This window comes from Protomyctophum bolini, assembly GCF_963924005.1.
Source record: "Protomyctophum bolini genome assembly, chromosome: 10".
In the NCBI taxonomy this organism is placed as follows: domain Eukaryota; kingdom Metazoa; phylum Chordata; class Actinopteri; order Myctophiformes; family Myctophidae; genus Protomyctophum; species Protomyctophum bolini.
This window is the reverse complement of record NC_137871.1, coordinates 7,896,419-7,914,768: the sequence shown is the minus strand read 5'-3', so window position 1 is coordinate 7,914,768 and position 18,350 is coordinate 7,896,419. Positions and strand designations below refer to the sequence as shown.

Genomic DNA, 18,350 nt, shown 5'->3' with positions numbered 1-18,350 from the left:
GTGTCAATAGAAAGCCTACTTTCCTTAGTGGACGCACTCTGAGCCCCCCACCACACGTATAAACGGTACTTTTTGGCCAAAAAGGGATATTTTTTCACCGGAGGAAAAATATCCTCTATGAGGCAGTTCTCTGGGCAATATCAGTAGAGGGCGCAGCGGAGTAACTAAAAATGTTTTTTTTCCGGTGGAAACAAAATCCCTTTTTGGCCAAAAAGTACCGTTTATACGTGTGGTGGGGGGCTCAGAGTGCTTCCACTAAGGAAAGTAGTCTTTCTATTGACACAACCCGCCTTTGTTTTGGTGAGTAGCAAAAACGTTCTTTTTATTTACAATAAAGAGTAGAGGCTGGTCTGCATTCATGCGAGCGGCGGAAGTTGAAAGTAACATAGCTCTAAGGCACGCATTAGAGCTATGGACCAGAGCTACCCTGGGGAGAACCAATGGCTTACGCCTTACAGTATGTCAGTGGCCCCATTCTACTCACTCAAAAGCACTTCAGTCATTCACTGAACACTGAAAGCGGTTCACTTTGAAAGCTGCATTGAGTAAAAGATCAAGATTCCCACCCAACACCTCATTCATTAGTGTTAATTACCCAGTACAAATTAGCTAGTGCTATCACCCCAGTTTATTAGCCTACCTGGTCTTGAAAGACTTTAATGTCTCCATTTTGAAGTGTTTTTTTAAACAGACTCTCTGCATCAGAGTGTCTGTGTGGTCGGGAATGACTGCAGCAATTAAATTAAATCTAATTTCAAATGAAATAAAGAGAGTGAGAGTCTCAATGGTAGTAAGTAATCACATCATCACATGTGAGCTGCCTTTTCTTATTCCCATTCTAGTAACCATACAGTGTAAACATAAAACAAGTGTTACTCACTGCTGAAAATGGCCCATTGTCTGTGGCGCGCGCACGCACGCACACGCACACGCACACACACACACACACACACACACACACACACACACAGTGTTATTATGATCGTCTCATCGTGGCGGTGCCCTGGCACTGTTAGTACTGGTACTCAAACCCCCCATGGCTCTACGGGACCTCCTACACAAGCACTCATACCTCAGACCTATACACAAGGTCTGGCCTTGGCCCACAAAAACCTCCCGAAAGGCAGCCCTAATAGATGGTATCTGGGGCTTCTGTTTACATCCCTCAAACCCGCTAGTTTACTTGACATCTGTGGTTACATGGACACCCATGGCCGTCCCTCCTGACCCACCCCCCCATCGGCATCCGGATAGTTGCCCTCTCCTCCTCCTCCCAGCTACCCACTGACAACCCGGCTGATTTACAGTGCAAACTGCAGCAGATAGTGATTTATGCCTCCTCTGATGATAGGTGCGCACATATTGTTTCGTCGATACCCGGCGAAGACGACTCAAGGTCGGCCGTGCGGTTAGTATGCAGTCGCCACATCCTCCCTCGTCCTACAGGCCTACCGACGTTCTATCTCACTGTGTGAACCAACACAGCTGCGTCAAACTGGAATAGAATCATCTGTGAGTCTGAAGGAGAAGCTACAGTGCATCCTCCTTCATTAGCAAAGGGGGGGTAAATCGAAACTGCTGATTGAGAAAGATATAACTGTTGCGGGGTAAGGGGCTTATGACGGTATATGCTGCCCAGGGCCAGCACCAACTTGATATAAAAACATAATCCACTTATAAAGTTCCTTGTTAAGTCATGGCCTTCCTGATTTGAACTGGCAAGCCTCTAGATGCTTCTACTCACCTCTAGCCATTACATTTCACAGCTACAGTGTATATAATTTAGTAATCCACCGTAGGGAGATGTTCTGCAATGAACTGCCAGCAGTAATGAACTGAGCTGCAGGTGTAACCCTATACAAATATGTATTACCGATGATAAACACAACTATATCTGAGGGGATAGGTACAGTATTGCTTCATATAAATGGATATACTGTTGCACTTAACAGGATTATTCTCCATAACAAGAAAGTGGACCATATCACTCCACTTCTGAGATTGTTACACTGGTTCCCAGTCTGTCATATAATTGATTTAAAACCTGACGGTTTATAAGCACAGCACGGTTTATGGAAAGAAATATGCTACAGTATACAAATAAACGGGAGACCAAACACCCCTTGATTACAAAACTCAATATGCAAATATTTGATCTCCTTTCCTGGAAATGTGAATGGCATGAAATATTTGCCCAGGTCATTGTTGTAAATGAGAACTCCACTCAACTCCAGTACAGATACTCCCGGTCAAATATTACTCAAGTAAAAGTACTTGCTTTTAAAAAATACTTAACTATCCCAGTACATTTTCAGAAGTCAGAAGTACAATATTTGTCACAATACTCAAGTAAAGCACACGTGTACTTACAGTAAGTACTCTAAATATACTTGGGTTAACGTGCGACAGTGACTGTGGGCAGCACTTACCTGCTCTCCAGGGCCACATTGCTGCCCAGCACCCAGCTGTCCTGCAGCTGAACGCATTCCGCTGTGCTCTGCAGCTCAGCCGCCAGGCCGGCTGTGGGCGGAGGGCTCGGGCTCCTCTGATTGGCCAGCGAGCTGCGGCTCAGGGACGTGATGGACGGGTGTTGTTTATGGTGCGGGGGCGGAGCCGGGGGGAGAGGAGGCGGGACTTGCTGGTTGGACAGGTGGTCCCCTATGAGGAGAGAGGAGAGTCGGATTTGAGTGGGTCTGGGTGACAAGAGCGCGCGGGGCGCACTATTTTGTTTTGCTGATTGAATTAAGCTTGTGGCAAATGCGCTGTCAAGACACTGTCATTACTTAACGACAGATGGAGGACGGTGCACACAACTGCTGCGTGCGCGAGACACCAAACCATGTAGACTAACATAACAGAGCACTAAAAGCTAATACAGCCGAGAGGAGACATCAAATGAGCTGCAACCGCTGCAAAAAAGAGAAGGCAAATAAGAGTTTATTTTTTTCCATAGCGATAATTGTCACCCTAAACGCCACACACATGGCCGACAGTTGGGTTCGCTCAAACAGAAGGTCAGTGCGAGGCAGCTGTTCTTTTATTATGGGTGCTTAACGGGTTGGTTTCACGTTTGATTACAGCCAGAGAAGACTCTCAGATAACTAATGACCAGAACATCCATTAGAGCTCAGAGAGAACAGGTTTTCCAATTTCACTGAGTGCTGCTTAATTGGCCTCAGGAATGGCAAGCAGTGATTATCTATCCATCTTCCCCTTTTAAAAAGGTAAACATAATAACACAATGAATAACACAGAAAAGTGTTTAAAGGTTTACAAATCACTTTACAATAAGGAAAAAAAAAAGAGAAAAAAAAGGAAAATGTTTCAAATGGAATTCTCAAATGGAGATAAGAGTGGTGTCGTGTTGTCAGAACGCTGGAAGGTTGGACTGTGACATTGGCTATAAACGCTGAATCAACCTCCCCTACGGAAAAGGTCTGAGGTTACATCAGATCAGGAAATGAGGATGTGCACTCTGTTCTTACAAGAGTAAAACGGCACAATCATTTTCTTTAAGGAAGGAGAAGGCACGCTGACGGTTACGCACACGGACAATGCAGTGTAAGGCCTACAGGATATATATAGCAAGAGAATAGAGGGCGGCGAATAGGTTCCATCGCACATTTGCACAGTGTTGCATAAAGCTCTTTAGTGCAGACCTGGAACGGGAATCCTGACGGGCAGCTCCGCTGATCTGGAGTCAGATAAAAGTGGTGTGTGTGTGTTTGTGTAGACCTGCAGGTTTATTTAATGTATGTAGGGCTTTAGTAGGCTAGTCGCTATACTTTATAAAACAAGTTGGTAAAGATGTAGACATCCGTTACTGCGTTATCGCACACGCACACACAAAACAACAGTGATGTTCGGCCACAAGTACTGGAAAAAAAATGCCCTAACTACTGTACTAACCCACTTCAGACATCATCAAAGGCAGGGACAGCTCTCTTTCTGTCTGTGTGTGTGTGTGTGTGTGTGTGTGTGTGTGTGTGTGTGTGTGTGTGTGTGTGTGTGTGTGTGTGTGAACGCACACGTGTGGGTGAGTGTGTGTTTGTAGAGAAGACATGCAGCAGACAGGCTGATCAAAATAAAATAAAATTTGTCCTAAGAGAACTCTGAGGTGAAGAAACATTTGACCCAAGTATATAGAAATAAACCCCCACAAAACGCTCTGTAACTACTAAGCAATGTACTATGGTCTCCAGGGCTGCCACTGTGTGAGTGTCTTAATTTTTTAACAGAAAGTGATAAATGGGATAATGGGCCTATTGCTTTGCAGACGTACTGTAGGCTGTTGTCTGACAGAGGTGGATGTTTTATCTCTGAGTGATTCTTCTGCTCCACCAGCAGAACAGTCACTTATTGGTTTATTGTTCCACACCATCACTCAACGTGCTGCTATACAGTGTTATTCTGAGTTTACAGAAGTAACAATGCCTAGTTTCCTTTTCTCAACTTTGTAACAAACCAATGTAGTCCACGTGTGTGTGTGTGCGTGCGTGCGTGTGTGCGCGCGTGTGTGTGTGTGTGTGTGTGTGTGTGTGTGTGTGTGTGTGTGTGTGTGTGTGTGTGTGTGTGTGTGTGTGTGTGTGTGTGTGTGTGTGCGTGCGTGCGTGCGTGCATGTGTGCGTGCGTGTGTGCAGGGTTCCATAATGGTATGTAATGAATGGGTCATTAGGGATGAGAATTGATAAGATTGTACTGATAACAATGTAATTAGTGATTCTTCTTATCCATGAAAATCTTTATCGATTCCCTTATTGATTCCTGATACATTTTCTGTGTTTTATTATCTCCGAGTCTCAACACAGTATAGAACCAGCGGAATAATAACACGATAACAATAATAATTTATATTCTTAGTTAACAATCCAGATTCTCAAAAGCATCTGTGTCATTTTATTTTTGACACTTTAACCATTTTGTACTTTTAATTGTGAACATTTGTACAAGTATTTGTATGTGTGTGTGTGTATGTGTGTGTGTGTGTGTGTGTGTGTGTGTGTGTGTGTTGTACCTGAACGTGTTCAAAGAATGATCGTTCACGAACGCCTTCATAATGGGTGAACGTGAACTGAACGTACTGTATTTCTGTTGATGAACGTCATTGTGAACGTGTTCATTTCTGGCGTGTGTGAACGTCACTTTCTCACGTTCAACTTTGTTCAAGAGTGAGTGTTTCCATAGAGCCTTCCAGGCGAAATCCCCGGTGCTAAAACACACCCTAAACATGCCTTAATATCTAGCGGAAAACCAACCAATAAGTCCTTATCCGACACAAATTAACGAATCTTTCTCAGCGTCCTGGTGTTCATAATATCGCCAAACAAAAGACATATCTCTTCCACAGTGAGTGAAGCGCAGTGATGCCTGATTTGATCTTGTGTTCCGTGCTGAAAACAGCTATTTTCAGCATGCAGAGATATGCAGGCTCTGAGAACATTCAGAAACGTTTGCCTTCACAATAAAAGCATGCAGCTTTCAGAAGTGTGCCCATAAAGACAAGGGAAATTATAAAAAATGTGGTGGCATTTCACATTGCAAAAGAGCAATTTTTGTAAAATGTAAAAAAGGAATTAATTTGGATAATGGTAATAAAGAGATTGTAAAAGTATTGTAAAGTCACTTTATTATTCCCAAAGTTGTTTTTTTTTAAGGTTTGGACTTCATTTGGAATAAAGTCTGCGATTTTATATGGGCTATGGGCTGAGGCAATAATAAATAAAATAAAATAAAAAAGAATGAAAAATAACTATAATAGTTCCTTTTTTGGAACGATGAACCTAACATCTGTGGTGGATTATGTTACATGAGCTAATTTTATAATAGCTCCTGTTTTAGAGTTGCTCAGTTAGCTTGGCACGTCTAACTCACTGTAACATACATAACTGTATGCATTGTAGTAATTACAGTAAATATAGTATACTGACTGTGATATAGTGACAACAGACAACTGTATGTGCCGAGTCACTGATAAGCTGTCATCAAGGAAGGAAGGAAGGCCAGAACTACGGCTTGCACATGATTTTTAGAAAGTCGCCAACACCTGCTAGCACAAATATATAGACTCTCAAGACAGTTGACTGTTGACTAAATTCAAAGGAAAAAAAGGCGCTGTTTTTCTCATTTGTTTTGCCAATGGGTACCCAGAAGTATAACAGTTCAAAATACACTGAACCAATGTGATAAAAGATTAATCTGAAATCTAACATGAAAGTCTCTCTCTCTCTCTCTCTCTGTAGGTGACAGTCTTAAGACTGCACATTAAATTACAATGTTATGAAAACAGAAAATCCCACAAACGTTCAAAGAAGCTACATTTGAGATGAAGCAAATCTGACTTCATATAATCCCATATTTGACAATGAGATCGTTTAAGCCTCATGGGAGGATGAAACCGTTGCAGCGGCTGGGGTAACTACAAATCTAATCAAAATGCACCGTTAGAAAAGGTCTACTTCTAAAGGCAAAAGGGGGAAAAGCTGATGATACTGTGTAATATCGTGCTATATCTTGCGCCACCCCCTTTACTCCTTATTTCCTAAACTTCAGTCAATTTAAGTTGATTAAAGATTTGAAGATTTAACTATGAAGTCAATTTGAACTATGGAATTATTGGTCATATTACTGCGTGAAAAGAGAGGTTAACGGGCAACTATGGGCACTGTATTTTGCCTGTAAACCTCAAGTTTAACAGGCATATACAGTAATATACGGTAATATACAGGTGTGATGGTACAATTCGGGAGTTTACCAGAGTTTGTTGGAAAGTTTAACGGGAGTTTCCTGTAATGTTGTATGCCATCCATTTATTTATTTCATGCACAACCAAGTGGGCATAGACAGCAACTAACAAGATGATGTTTTTTTAATTTAAATTAACATCAGAGTATGCACCCTGTTCTAATTAACTAACATTGTAATGAGCTACTCCATCAAACAGCATCATATTATCATGCACTTGTGTATGCTTTTTTATGCTAAAGAGGCATGGATATACGTGCAGCCTTTTGTGTATTGGCAGTTTGTAAATTACTAGACAGCGAGGCAGACCCATGGCTGCATGCAAATGGCTTGTTTGTAATGACATGGTTGGACATTTTTTATCAATGTTCTGATTGCATGATCCATGGTTTCATGACCCGTTTAAATGTCATGAAATCATGCTATGGTATAGGCCTTTGTTTGTTCAACATGAATCTGTTATGGTGATGGATTTTCTTATCAGCGTTTGGTTTATGTATAGTAGCCTAGTCATGCCTTATTGATCTGCGGCATACATTTGGGTGGAATGCTCATGTGATGTGTGGGCAATTATTAAATGCTAATGAAGCGGTCAGAATAGTATATGCAAATTCAATTGCATATTAACATTACTAACTTTTCATTGAAAATTAAACAGCACAGAAGCACAGTAAAACATTTAGGCTAAAATGATGTAGACCTATCAATGCATATAGAGATGATAAAGTAGAATAACACATTCAAAGGATATTTAAATACTGGTATAGATATGATGATATATGATATATTTGTACATACTAAGTATATACTGTAAATATTAAGTATATATACACCCACAAATAATGTATTAAAAGCACACTCCCCTCACGTATTAGAGGGACAATATCAGTCACCAGAAAAAAGGTTGGTTGTTTTCGATCTATCATGGTTACAATGGGTTTGTAGGGGAAGAGGGCGGCGCAGTTCAAATTAATATCAAATATCTAAATACTGAATCGAGCAACTTAACCCATTCTGACCTGAGATCAGATTCATACGAGGTTTCCACTAGGACACACACTGGTCTGATTAAACCATTCTGACCTGAGATCAGATTCTAAAAATGTCAGTCGTTCTTCGATTTTTCAAAAAAATAGCAGACCTACAAGCTCGTAGCGCGCCACTCGGTGGCGCGCTATGAGCTTGTAGATCTGCTATTTTTCAATAGCTAAAGCATAACATGATGCTGACACCAAAATGAGTTCCCGTTCAGAATGGGTTAAAAACTGCCTGGGTGTTTGAGTAAATGATAAAATGACCTTCCATTCTTTTTGGCGATATCTTCTGTGTGTGTGTGTGTGTGTGTGTGTGTGTGTCATCAACAAGTAGTGTGTGTGCGTGTGTGTGTGTGTGTGTGTGTGTGTGTGTGTGTGTGTGTGTGTGTGTGTGTGTTTTATCTATTCCTCCTGTTCACCTCCTGCCCTGCCTACTTCTGCATTATGACTCACACATCAACTTCTGGCCACATAATGTGGCTTATGCAATATCATCTGTTTGCTTAATACACTTCAGAAGATGCAGTGAGATATAGTGCCTCGTGTCGTCTTGTTTACCGAGCTCACGCTTGCTTGCAGAAGGGTAATTAAAGGGACACTTAACCGTTCTTGCAAAAAAATAAAATATACTACTGGGCTCACTTACTTCCTGGATGACATGTCTCAATAAGTCAGCCCTCCCCCTATCCACAAGGAGGAGCAGGTGCACCAAAGCATTATTGGAATTGTAGTCCAGGAAGGAAGTGAGCCAGGTGTCAATGACATTGCATGGACACTGCTAAAATAGAAATTGTCTAAAACCACATTGCACACATATAAAGACCCCAGGAACGTTTTCAAGATCTTCTAAATGCCATTAACATAAATATTTTCTGTGTGTCCCTTTAATTCAATATAATGACCAATGACTTCCTTTGACAAGAGGAGGACGATCAGGATCACAACAGAGGATTCTAAATCACACCCGACAGCTGGTGAGCGAGGCTTTTAGGACCAACACATTTTAGCACTCTACAGGGTGCGATGGATAGTAGCCGTCGATTGTCTGTTTGCTCGCTGAGGGGAGCGATGGGCCCAAGCAAGTAAAAGTGTATCTTTCAGCGAATACATGTGTTAACCCATTCTGACCTGAGATCAGATTCATGCGAGGTTTCCACTAGGACACACACTGGTCTGATTAACCCATTCTGACCTGAGATCAGATTCTTCGATTTTTCAAAAATGGCAGACCTACAAGCTCATAGCGCGCCACTCGGTGGCGCGCTATGAGCTTGTAGATCTGCTATTTTTCAATAGCTAAGGCATAACATGATGCTGACACCAAAACGGGTTCCCGTTCAGAATGTGTTAAACAATGAGCCTTGAAGATGGCTTGGCAGTGTCTTCCATCAGGACACAAGGGGAATTAGGCTGGATTTTTAAAGAGCCCGGTTTGGTGGAGGGAAAAGGCAGATGAAACAGCTGTGTGGTTTATGGGGCTCAGCTTTGAAATTAGATCAAGACGGATGCCTCCCTTTCATAATTTCTCAATGTCAACTTGTCGTCATCTCCATCAACTGCATACTTTAAAGGCCCCTTTTGATTAATACATGCCACAGCTCACAACGACAGTCTCATTCTCCTACTTAATGGTGCCAGCGATATCTATCAAATGACACTTTTCATGGAGCATGATATTCATTTACAGAAAGGCATCGTGGAGAGTGGAGTGGATCTCCAGTTTGGCTGGCTTTTAATTCTCTGCTTTCAGTGTTTTGTGGTCTGTGAAGTGAACACAGAAACCATGGGTCTTTAACAGTGATTGCTGGCGTCTGGCATATCAGCAATAGGCTGTGCAATTGGCCCAAGGATGCATCAAAGAGTGATAATAACACAGCACCATGTTTGATCTGATCTGCTAGAAGTGATATGCAAAATGGGTTGGCCTTTAAATGTATGAAAGTATCAAAAAAAGAGATCAAATCAAATATCTGGTTGACCATTAAACGCCGCAGAAGAATATCCATGAACAGCGGGGTTGCAGAGTTTCACGTTCCACCACACTCCTTGATTGTTTAATAGCTCTCTGTGATGTCTGTTCTTTGAAAATATCTCTTTTTGATCAAGTCACAAAGCTTTGAACACACTGATGTACAAATATGTTCCAACACAGAGTCAAGTAAACATTTAAAAGCACAATTAAGATTTGCTCAGTTAGTCAAATATCACAAACATCAATAAAGATGCTTCCAGGGAAAATAAAATGCACTTGTAATAACAGTCCTTCACGCGTTAGCACAGGTGCAGCATCTACTATATAGATGTATTGTTTGATTGATAGATTAGCTTAGCGGCCTGTGATGTTTGTGTTTACATTCATGGCCATTCATTTTCAATGGCATTTAATGTTTGTGTTGGGACAATGACATAAAACTGGAGATGCATCATCAATGGCATTCAATGTTTGTTTTAGGACAATGTTTGGGCAGGGGGGGGGGGGGTTAATCTGTGACCAGCTCTCGGTTGCACATGAAAATTGTGGACTGACTGACTGACAGACAGACAGACCAGCAGAGTGGCTTATACTGCGGCTCACAGCTAAAAGCACATTCAAGTGCATTCAAGGACCCGGCATGCAGCACCTGATTAAACCCAGTTATTAGAATCTTCCAGTCACCTTCACAGAGTTCTGTAGGGCTTGTTCAGAGGCGGTACAGTGTGGAAGCGTTCATTTGTCAGCGGGCGCAGGTGTGACATGCAGAACCAGTGGGGGGGGGATTCAGCTCCATTAACGCATTCTGAACTGAGATCAGATTCATACGAGGTTTCCACTGGACACACACTGGTTCTGATGAACCCATTCTGACCTGAGATCAGATTCTAAAAATGTCAGTCGTTCTTCGATTCTTTAAAAAATAGCAGACCTACAAGCTCGCGAGTGGCGCGCTACGAGCTTGTAGATCTGCTACTTTTCAATAGCTAAAGCATAACATGATGCTAACACCAAAATGGGTTCCCGTTCAGAATGGGTTAAGAACAGTCTAACCTCACCTAGATGAGTTTTTTTTTTGTTGAGAATTTACTCTGTGACACAGAACGTTAGGTCTCTTAAGGGGCCATGGGGTTTACAAAAAATAGATAGAAAAAATAAGATGACTCTGTTTCTTAATTGTCTGCAACAGTATCTTTTGCATCTCTCTCTCTCTCTCTCTCTCACTTGGCTTGGCTTTCTATCTGATCAAATACCGACTTTAGAATTTTAAATCCCTTTTCAGGGGAATCAGAGGGCAGCCAACATTTCAGGCAGTTACATAATCATTGCATTAGTCAGAAGCACATGCACCGTACACAAAGTACTCCGAGTACTTCGAGAGGGCAAATAATTGAAAATGGATACGTTATAACACAGCTTACACTCAATTAGTCCACCAGAGAAGCAGCGCAATCACAAGCAGCTTCATTGTGTGTGTGTGTGTGTGTGTGTGTGTGCGTGCGCCCGTGCATGGCTGCGTGCACAATTATCTCTCTCTCTCTCTCTCTCTCTCTCTCTCTCGCTCTCTCTCTCTCTCTCTCTCACCCACCCAAACAAACATACAGATGGCAGATCATCACTTTGTTGATGAGAGCTGTGCTACTTGTGCTGACAGCTTTCAGATTACATAGCAATTACACTCTTTCACAATGGCTGCTTTGACAATTAGCCCGCTGACAAAACGCTGTTGTGTTCATTCATGTGCGGACAGATGTCTTTGCCTCGTTTGTCCCAAAAAAATGCTGCGTGAAAACAGCGGCAAAACGCCACAGTCGCACAACGCGTTACGCTCAGTCGTCACCCGAGGTGACGCAATCAAGGTCTGTATACCTTCGACGGCTGCTATTTATTCACGGAATACATTCCATGTGATTGTGGAAACATGATTTAGCCAGTGGCACTGGTAATTACTGATTGATAAAGGCTGGGCCACTAGAAAGAACACTTGTATGCTGCATCTAAAATCATCACTATGACTCGAATGGCATCGTGTCCACTGTAACTGCTGGCAGTTGTCATGGTGATTGGTGATAGAGGTGCATGGGGTCATCACGGTTAACGTGGATACTCCTTTGAAGATGCAGAGCCCTGTTGATCAAATCTTGAAACCCTCAATCAAGGAACTCAATTCAAGCTGCGTTATAAGGCTCCCAACACAGCGACGGCAGTAGCAAAGCGCATCCCCATCAGAATAGAAATCTATGTTTCTGTGAAGGAATAAAGATTGGACTGGAATTGGTCAAACATCATTCATGTAGGCTATATTTTCCATCAAAGGAAATGTATTCTGAGAAATAGTCCCATGCCCCCCACATATATTTCGGACACACTTCTCAAATTCACTTGGGAAAATGGTTGCAGGGGGAAAAACATGAAGAAAAACAGGCCACTTGTGGTTGTAGTGCCAGTCCTTAGAAATGTCTGCAGTAATTGCATTTCCCGTGCAAATCAGTGTGTTGTTAGGGACACTGACTCTAGGAAGCACCAAGTCGGTTCATAGACACTGAAGCACAATATAGGAAATAAATATCACAGCTATAGGCGTTTGAAGTCAAATTTTAATTTTCCTATTCTTCTTTATGAAGTCAGATCTGCATTATCTAACACACACACACACACGCACACACACACACACACACACACACACACACACACACGCACGCACGCACGCACGCACGCACGCACGCACGCACGCACGCACACAATACGGCCTTTTATTGATCACCGTGGGCATGGGCTTGGTAATGAGTGCAGTCATATTAACGTAAATATCGCTCTCTTGCAGGTGTTCGAGACTTCCCTTTCTTTCCCTACAGGTGGCGTTGGAGGACCAGGAGAGGACCTGGATCGGACCAGGACAGGACAGGACCAGGCCCCGGGCCAGGAGGTATAGGTACGAAGGTAAGTATAGTCTTTCTTTCCCTAACAGGAGTCCCACGGTAAGTAAATGTCTATTTCTCTATTATCACATTTCTCTCCCAGCTGTGACAGGTACTTCGTTCCCCCGTCAGACCCAGCCAGGTGAGTGTGCGTTATTCACAGATATGGTCGGGAGAGGGTTACCTATTATGAAAGAGAGACGCGGTGGGTATTAGCGCTTTCTTTATACAACATCATCATCATTGTGATTGTTATGCGTGTGAGAGGAGAATGCGTGTGGATTCGCTTATACCGCCAGAGCGCGGCCCCGACCTGTCCCTTCGGAGAGAGTCAGTGAGGAAATGAGGGCAGAGGCAGCCGCCTCGTCTGCACGTTATCCGTTTGTCTGGCGGCGCAGGTGGACTTGACGAGTATGGGGGCTTGAACTTGAGACAATGCGTAGTAGGCGGGGACGCATCGAGCGACTATCGCTTGACCGAGTGGTGGTCAAGTGACGGCAGATTGAGAGGCCACGGCTTTAATGATCTTGGCTCTCTTTAGCTTTCCTTTTTTTTTGTTTCAAATGGTTTGGCAAGGCAGATTTACTGATCCCGATCCAGCATTCACCCCCCCATCAGTACCAGTCCAGTTTTACGGAGAGATGGCCGGAAATGAACTTAGTGCTTCAGAGCCTACGCGATAACACGCGGCTAATGATTCATAAGCACATTTTAAACACATAACACATTATAAAGACATTAAGGCCACATCACAGGGGCATTATAGCAGGAATAGAATATTGTATAATGTGCCACAACATTGAGTGGTTCTGTTATTCTCTTAGGTAAATTGAAAAGTGAATAACAATCTCATGTTCTGGATGAACCGAATCGTGACAAAAAGCTTTTTTAAAAAGATTATGGAACGTTATACTGATAATGCGTGATTTTGTACAGTTACAAATACAATACCTCACATTTCAATTAACCCATTTTGCCACCGAGTGTGCGTGCTACGAGCTTGCAGGTCTGCTATTTTTTGGGAAAAATCGTAAAAAAACTGAATGGATTAAAGTGAAAGATAACATCATTACCCAGAAGTCCAGATCCCTGTGCGGTGACTGCGCTCCACCCTCTGCATTTGACCCGTTCTAACTATTAGGAGCAGTGGGCAGCCACTGTGCAGTGCCCGGGGACAAGCTGCAGCTCTACATACCGTGATTTATGTTTTGTCTCAATGCTCAATTTGCTCGTTGTAAATCACAGGTGAAGAGTTCAGTGCAGAATCAGTTATTTCCGGCAAGCGACACCGTTATATGACAAAGTGTATTAATTAGGCGTGAGGCCGGAAGTCACTGCAAAGAGTATACCTTGTGTCCCTAAAATGGTGTGGTTCTGGAGCCAAAGCACCCAGAGGAAAGGAAACCCACATACACACGGGGAGGAACTCCACACATATAAATTGTAGATCAATCTCTTCACTCACGCAATGTCAAGCTAGGTGTTTTAGAATCAATGGTTCACTTGGGGGCTTTGAGATTCAAATTTTATGTAATGCAGTCAGAATGCACTTCGAGCCGAGGAAGCACTGCAGGTGTTAGCGTGTGTTCTCAGAAAGGGCCCCAGCTGATGCAACAACAGAACCCTCCCTAGGCCAGAGCTACGAATGGATGGACACGACTCTGTTGCAGTCCCCCTTATCCACAGAGCACAGCACAGCATGAGAATAGCAACGGGAAGAGAATCACAATGCGCACAATGACTGTATAGTGGTGGGCAGCGTTGATATCCTCCATGGACAACGCGGCTCTATACTTTTATGCCCAGAAGCTTACAAACATGCACAGAAAATACATCTGCACACCCACACACACACCTTAAGGTCACTATAAAACGAACTGGAGCTACACTTGTTGTGTTTTTGAATGTTCCACCAGAACAGCAGTCCACCACCGTCTCTTCCCTCTAGCAGACAATCTTTCCTGGGTTTCCTCCCAGGCACCATGCATGCTCAATCATCATGGCCCGTGGCGCTGTGCACATGCAGGCCACTGCGGGATCCCAGAAGACACAGTGTGCAACAGGGAATACAGTCTACACAATGTTTTACAGTTGATTTGCTAAGCAAGCTGTCTCGGCGGCTTCCGCAACCACCAAAGCGATATATATTTTTTACTTTTAAATGTATACCGGCATGTATCTATTTATTTGTTTTTAAAACAAACATTGAACTAAAAACCAAACATTAAACCTGTATATAGGTTAAAAGTAAAGTAAAATAAAGTTCTGTTTATGTGTGCATTTTATATTTACTTATTTGCTTGTGCATTGTGTACCTTTAATGTTATTTTCATATTTTGAATTTGAATGCAACTAATTTCTAATAGCTGCGATATGTAACATTTCTCTTCTACCCCCGATTTGAACCCGTGCTGACATTTTTACCATTGAACTAATAGAGCTGGGGATATATTGAACCTGGACCATTACGTAGGTCAAAATTCAGATGTCAGATCCGTGTCTAGGTGACGCATGACCTTTAAATATTGACTACCATACAGATTGCACAAAAATACATTTATTCATTAACCAATTAGGACTGAGGCCGATTTTTAAAAAAAAACAGTTTTCTGGAAAAACCTATGTTTCTATCTCAGTGGTGCTCAACCTTTTTCACGTCAAGGACCCCCAGAATTATCTGTATTTGGCCGTGGACTCCCGTCTGACCATATGTTGTTCCAGGGACCCCCTGGAACAACAACAACGTTCGCTCTGGAAGAATAGATATTCAAAAATGAGCGCCACATTTTCACGATCTTTCCGAAATAGCATAATAAAGTATAACATAACGCTTAAAACACCAAAAAAGGGGTTCCCGTCCCGAAAGGGTTAAATTCCCTGCCTTTTGATCCTTAGCCCTCGGCACAGGGATCATCTCATAATGCTGTCTGTATCGCTCTATGGGAGAGATTTATTTTTTTATCCATTTATCTCAGATTCTTTTTCCAGGCTGCGTTTTTTGATCAAAACAAAGTTTGATTTGCGGCTCATAACCGAAGCGTTGATGATCGCCGGTTACTAAATGTATATGATTTGGGTGAATTAAATAACGGGACACGTTACATAGCCAATTGTATACTGGTCTTCTGTTTCCGAGTAAACGGCTTTCAAAATGAGATCCTCCCCCGTAGTACATAGTGCCGCTTTAAATGTTGAATTAAACTTTACTCAAATCAAACAGAAACTTTTACTCAAATCTAAGATTTGAAACTTATTTCATAACTTTGTACTAGAACTGCTACAGTAGATGGGCAGCTTCCAGCTTCTCTTCGCATTTCTCTCTCTCCAAAACCATTTCAGCTGAGCTTACTGAAAATATGACAGGCTGAAAGCAAGTGGGAAATTTGTCTCGAAATATTGTCTATACTGTATACATTATATTCATGAATCCACTTGCTGACCGGCTGTTAGTATTGGGCAATCTTTTTGTGACCCTACCATTAACATCCTATGGCAGGCAAAAATATATTTTCCTTTTTCTTTAGGTAGCATGTGACATGTCTTGTGACATGTCAAACTAGGGGGTTTGTCATTATTCTGAATCCATTCTAAGCATTCGTTTTGCACAAAATACACTCCTTGTGCTAAAAAGCAGCCATAGCAACTTGCCCAAATGTGCCCAAAATGTGCTGACCTCATCACATTTGTCATGATGTATGTGGCCGATTTGAGTGTTTTTTTTTGTGCAAAACTAATGCTTGGAATGGATTCAGAATCATGAGAACCCGCTAGTTTGACATGTCATATGGCTACCTAAAGCGAAAGGAAAGTTTGCCTTTTGTGACATTTCTGCCTGCCATAGGATGTCAATGGTAGGGTCACAAGAAACCCCTATAAAACAAATTGCCCGATACTTTCAGCCGGTCAGCAAGTAGATTCATGAATGTATATGTACAGTATGTAGACAATATTTTAGGCCAATAAAAAAAGACTATATACCAAATTTCCCACCCGTCCACCTCGGCTGCCGGACTAACACATGTACTGTAAGTATTCTTTAGTTTCCTAATATGAATGTAAAAAAAATGGCCCCCTTAGAACACTACCATCACAATGCATTAGCAGATGTGGCTGTTCAAATGATGACTGAACCATGATTTCAGAGACAGACTCTCACACAGGCTGATGTTGTTGCGTTACAGTAAAAGTAGTCACAGCCTGCAGATGAACTGTCCTTCAAAACATCTCTTAGCCGCGCTTTCCCCTGACAGCAGCCGACAGGACCATGTTGCCCATGTTCCAGTCCTCATTCACCTCAGAAGTTTCAGCCTAAAGCCTCATCTGTCATGTATCGGCTGTAGCCTATAACATTTCACTTTGTTTGGCAGAAATTGATTTCTACCCCCAAGGTTTCGTCAAGGAGGCCTCCCGCCTGACTGTACTGCTTTGGAAATGAATTGCAGGAACAGACATGTAAAGGGGGGGATAAATAATTCTCCCAGAAATGACTTACATGTGAACTCTAAAAGCAAAAATTGATCTGACTAATTATGTATGGGCGATACACCTTGGCTTATCAACAGTGCCTCGATGTCTATTCACTTTCAGGAATACTGTACAGTTGAAGCGAGACGCAATAGGCCCTATGCATTTGTTTTCCAAGACTACTGCAGGCCTCAAATACCATTATTGCCCTTCATTATGGTGAAAGGGAATACCATTTCTTTAAACACAATGTAGAAATATCTAATTGCCGGCTTAAAAGTGTAAAATAATAAGTTAAACTTGTGCTGTGCCTGAATGCAAGGTTATCACCAATGAACAGTGGTTCCCAGACGTCGCGCTGAGGCACACTGGTGTGCCGTGAGACAAGGCCAGGTGTGCATTATTATTGCAATAATATACAATAACATAAAAAGTCATTTCCCAACACAGAGGAAAGTTTTATCACTTTCAACCAGCCGTCCCTATTTTTCACCATGCATTGAAGCCAAGGTACTACTGAAATAAACTTGTCTGAATTTTCAGTATGTTATTCTGTACGCAATGACATACACTTGTACAGTATGTCACACTGTATCATCATAAAATCACTAGAGAAGGCTATTAATCTTCATATAGATACAATGTACCACAATGGAAACAAGCCCCCTGGGGCTTTTTGTGTTATCCTTTTAGCAAAACCTTTAACAGAACAACCCTGCTAATTAAAAATGCAATCAATCAATCCGATTCCACGTCATCAGATCCCTAAATCAATACTTATGGTGGTCAAAATGTCATCAGGCAGCTCAACTATACAGTATATAGTATGGACACACCTCTAGGTTTCCATTGTTTTAAATTGACAGGATATCTGGCCATATCTGCATGTTTCTTGCTAATGATTTGACTTTCCCATGAAAAACAGACAAATTTATAGTGATAATGCACTATCTAGACGTTTCGGCAGAAATTGAATATATGTTTTTTTTTTTATCCATCAACTGAAAACTTGCATGCATTCAACAATGGTATGTCTAGTGCTCTGAACACTATGGCTCCACTCAAGGTTAAAAAGAGGTCACGTGAGAAAACATCTCCATGACTAAACAACTCTGTTAACACTTTAACCCATTCTGGACGGTCGGGAACCCGTTTTGGTGTTTTAACTAAGCATTATTTAGCTATTGAAAAATAGCAGATCTAAAAGCTCATAGCGCGCCA

The 18,350-nt window shown here is 42.1% G+C and overlaps 1 protein-coding gene across 1 annotated transcript in view; it reads right to left on the bottom strand.

The window, feature by feature from the left end:
- Window positions 1-18,350, bottom strand: part of LOC308323109 (teneurin-3) — a 223,061-nt gene that overhangs the window by 142,699 nt on the left and 62,012 nt on the right. Inside the window, 1 exon segment of the mRNA XM_080774726.1 lies at window positions 2,430-2,658. Within this exon segment, the coding sequence (XP_080630852.1) occupies window positions 2,430-2,658 (229 nt within the window).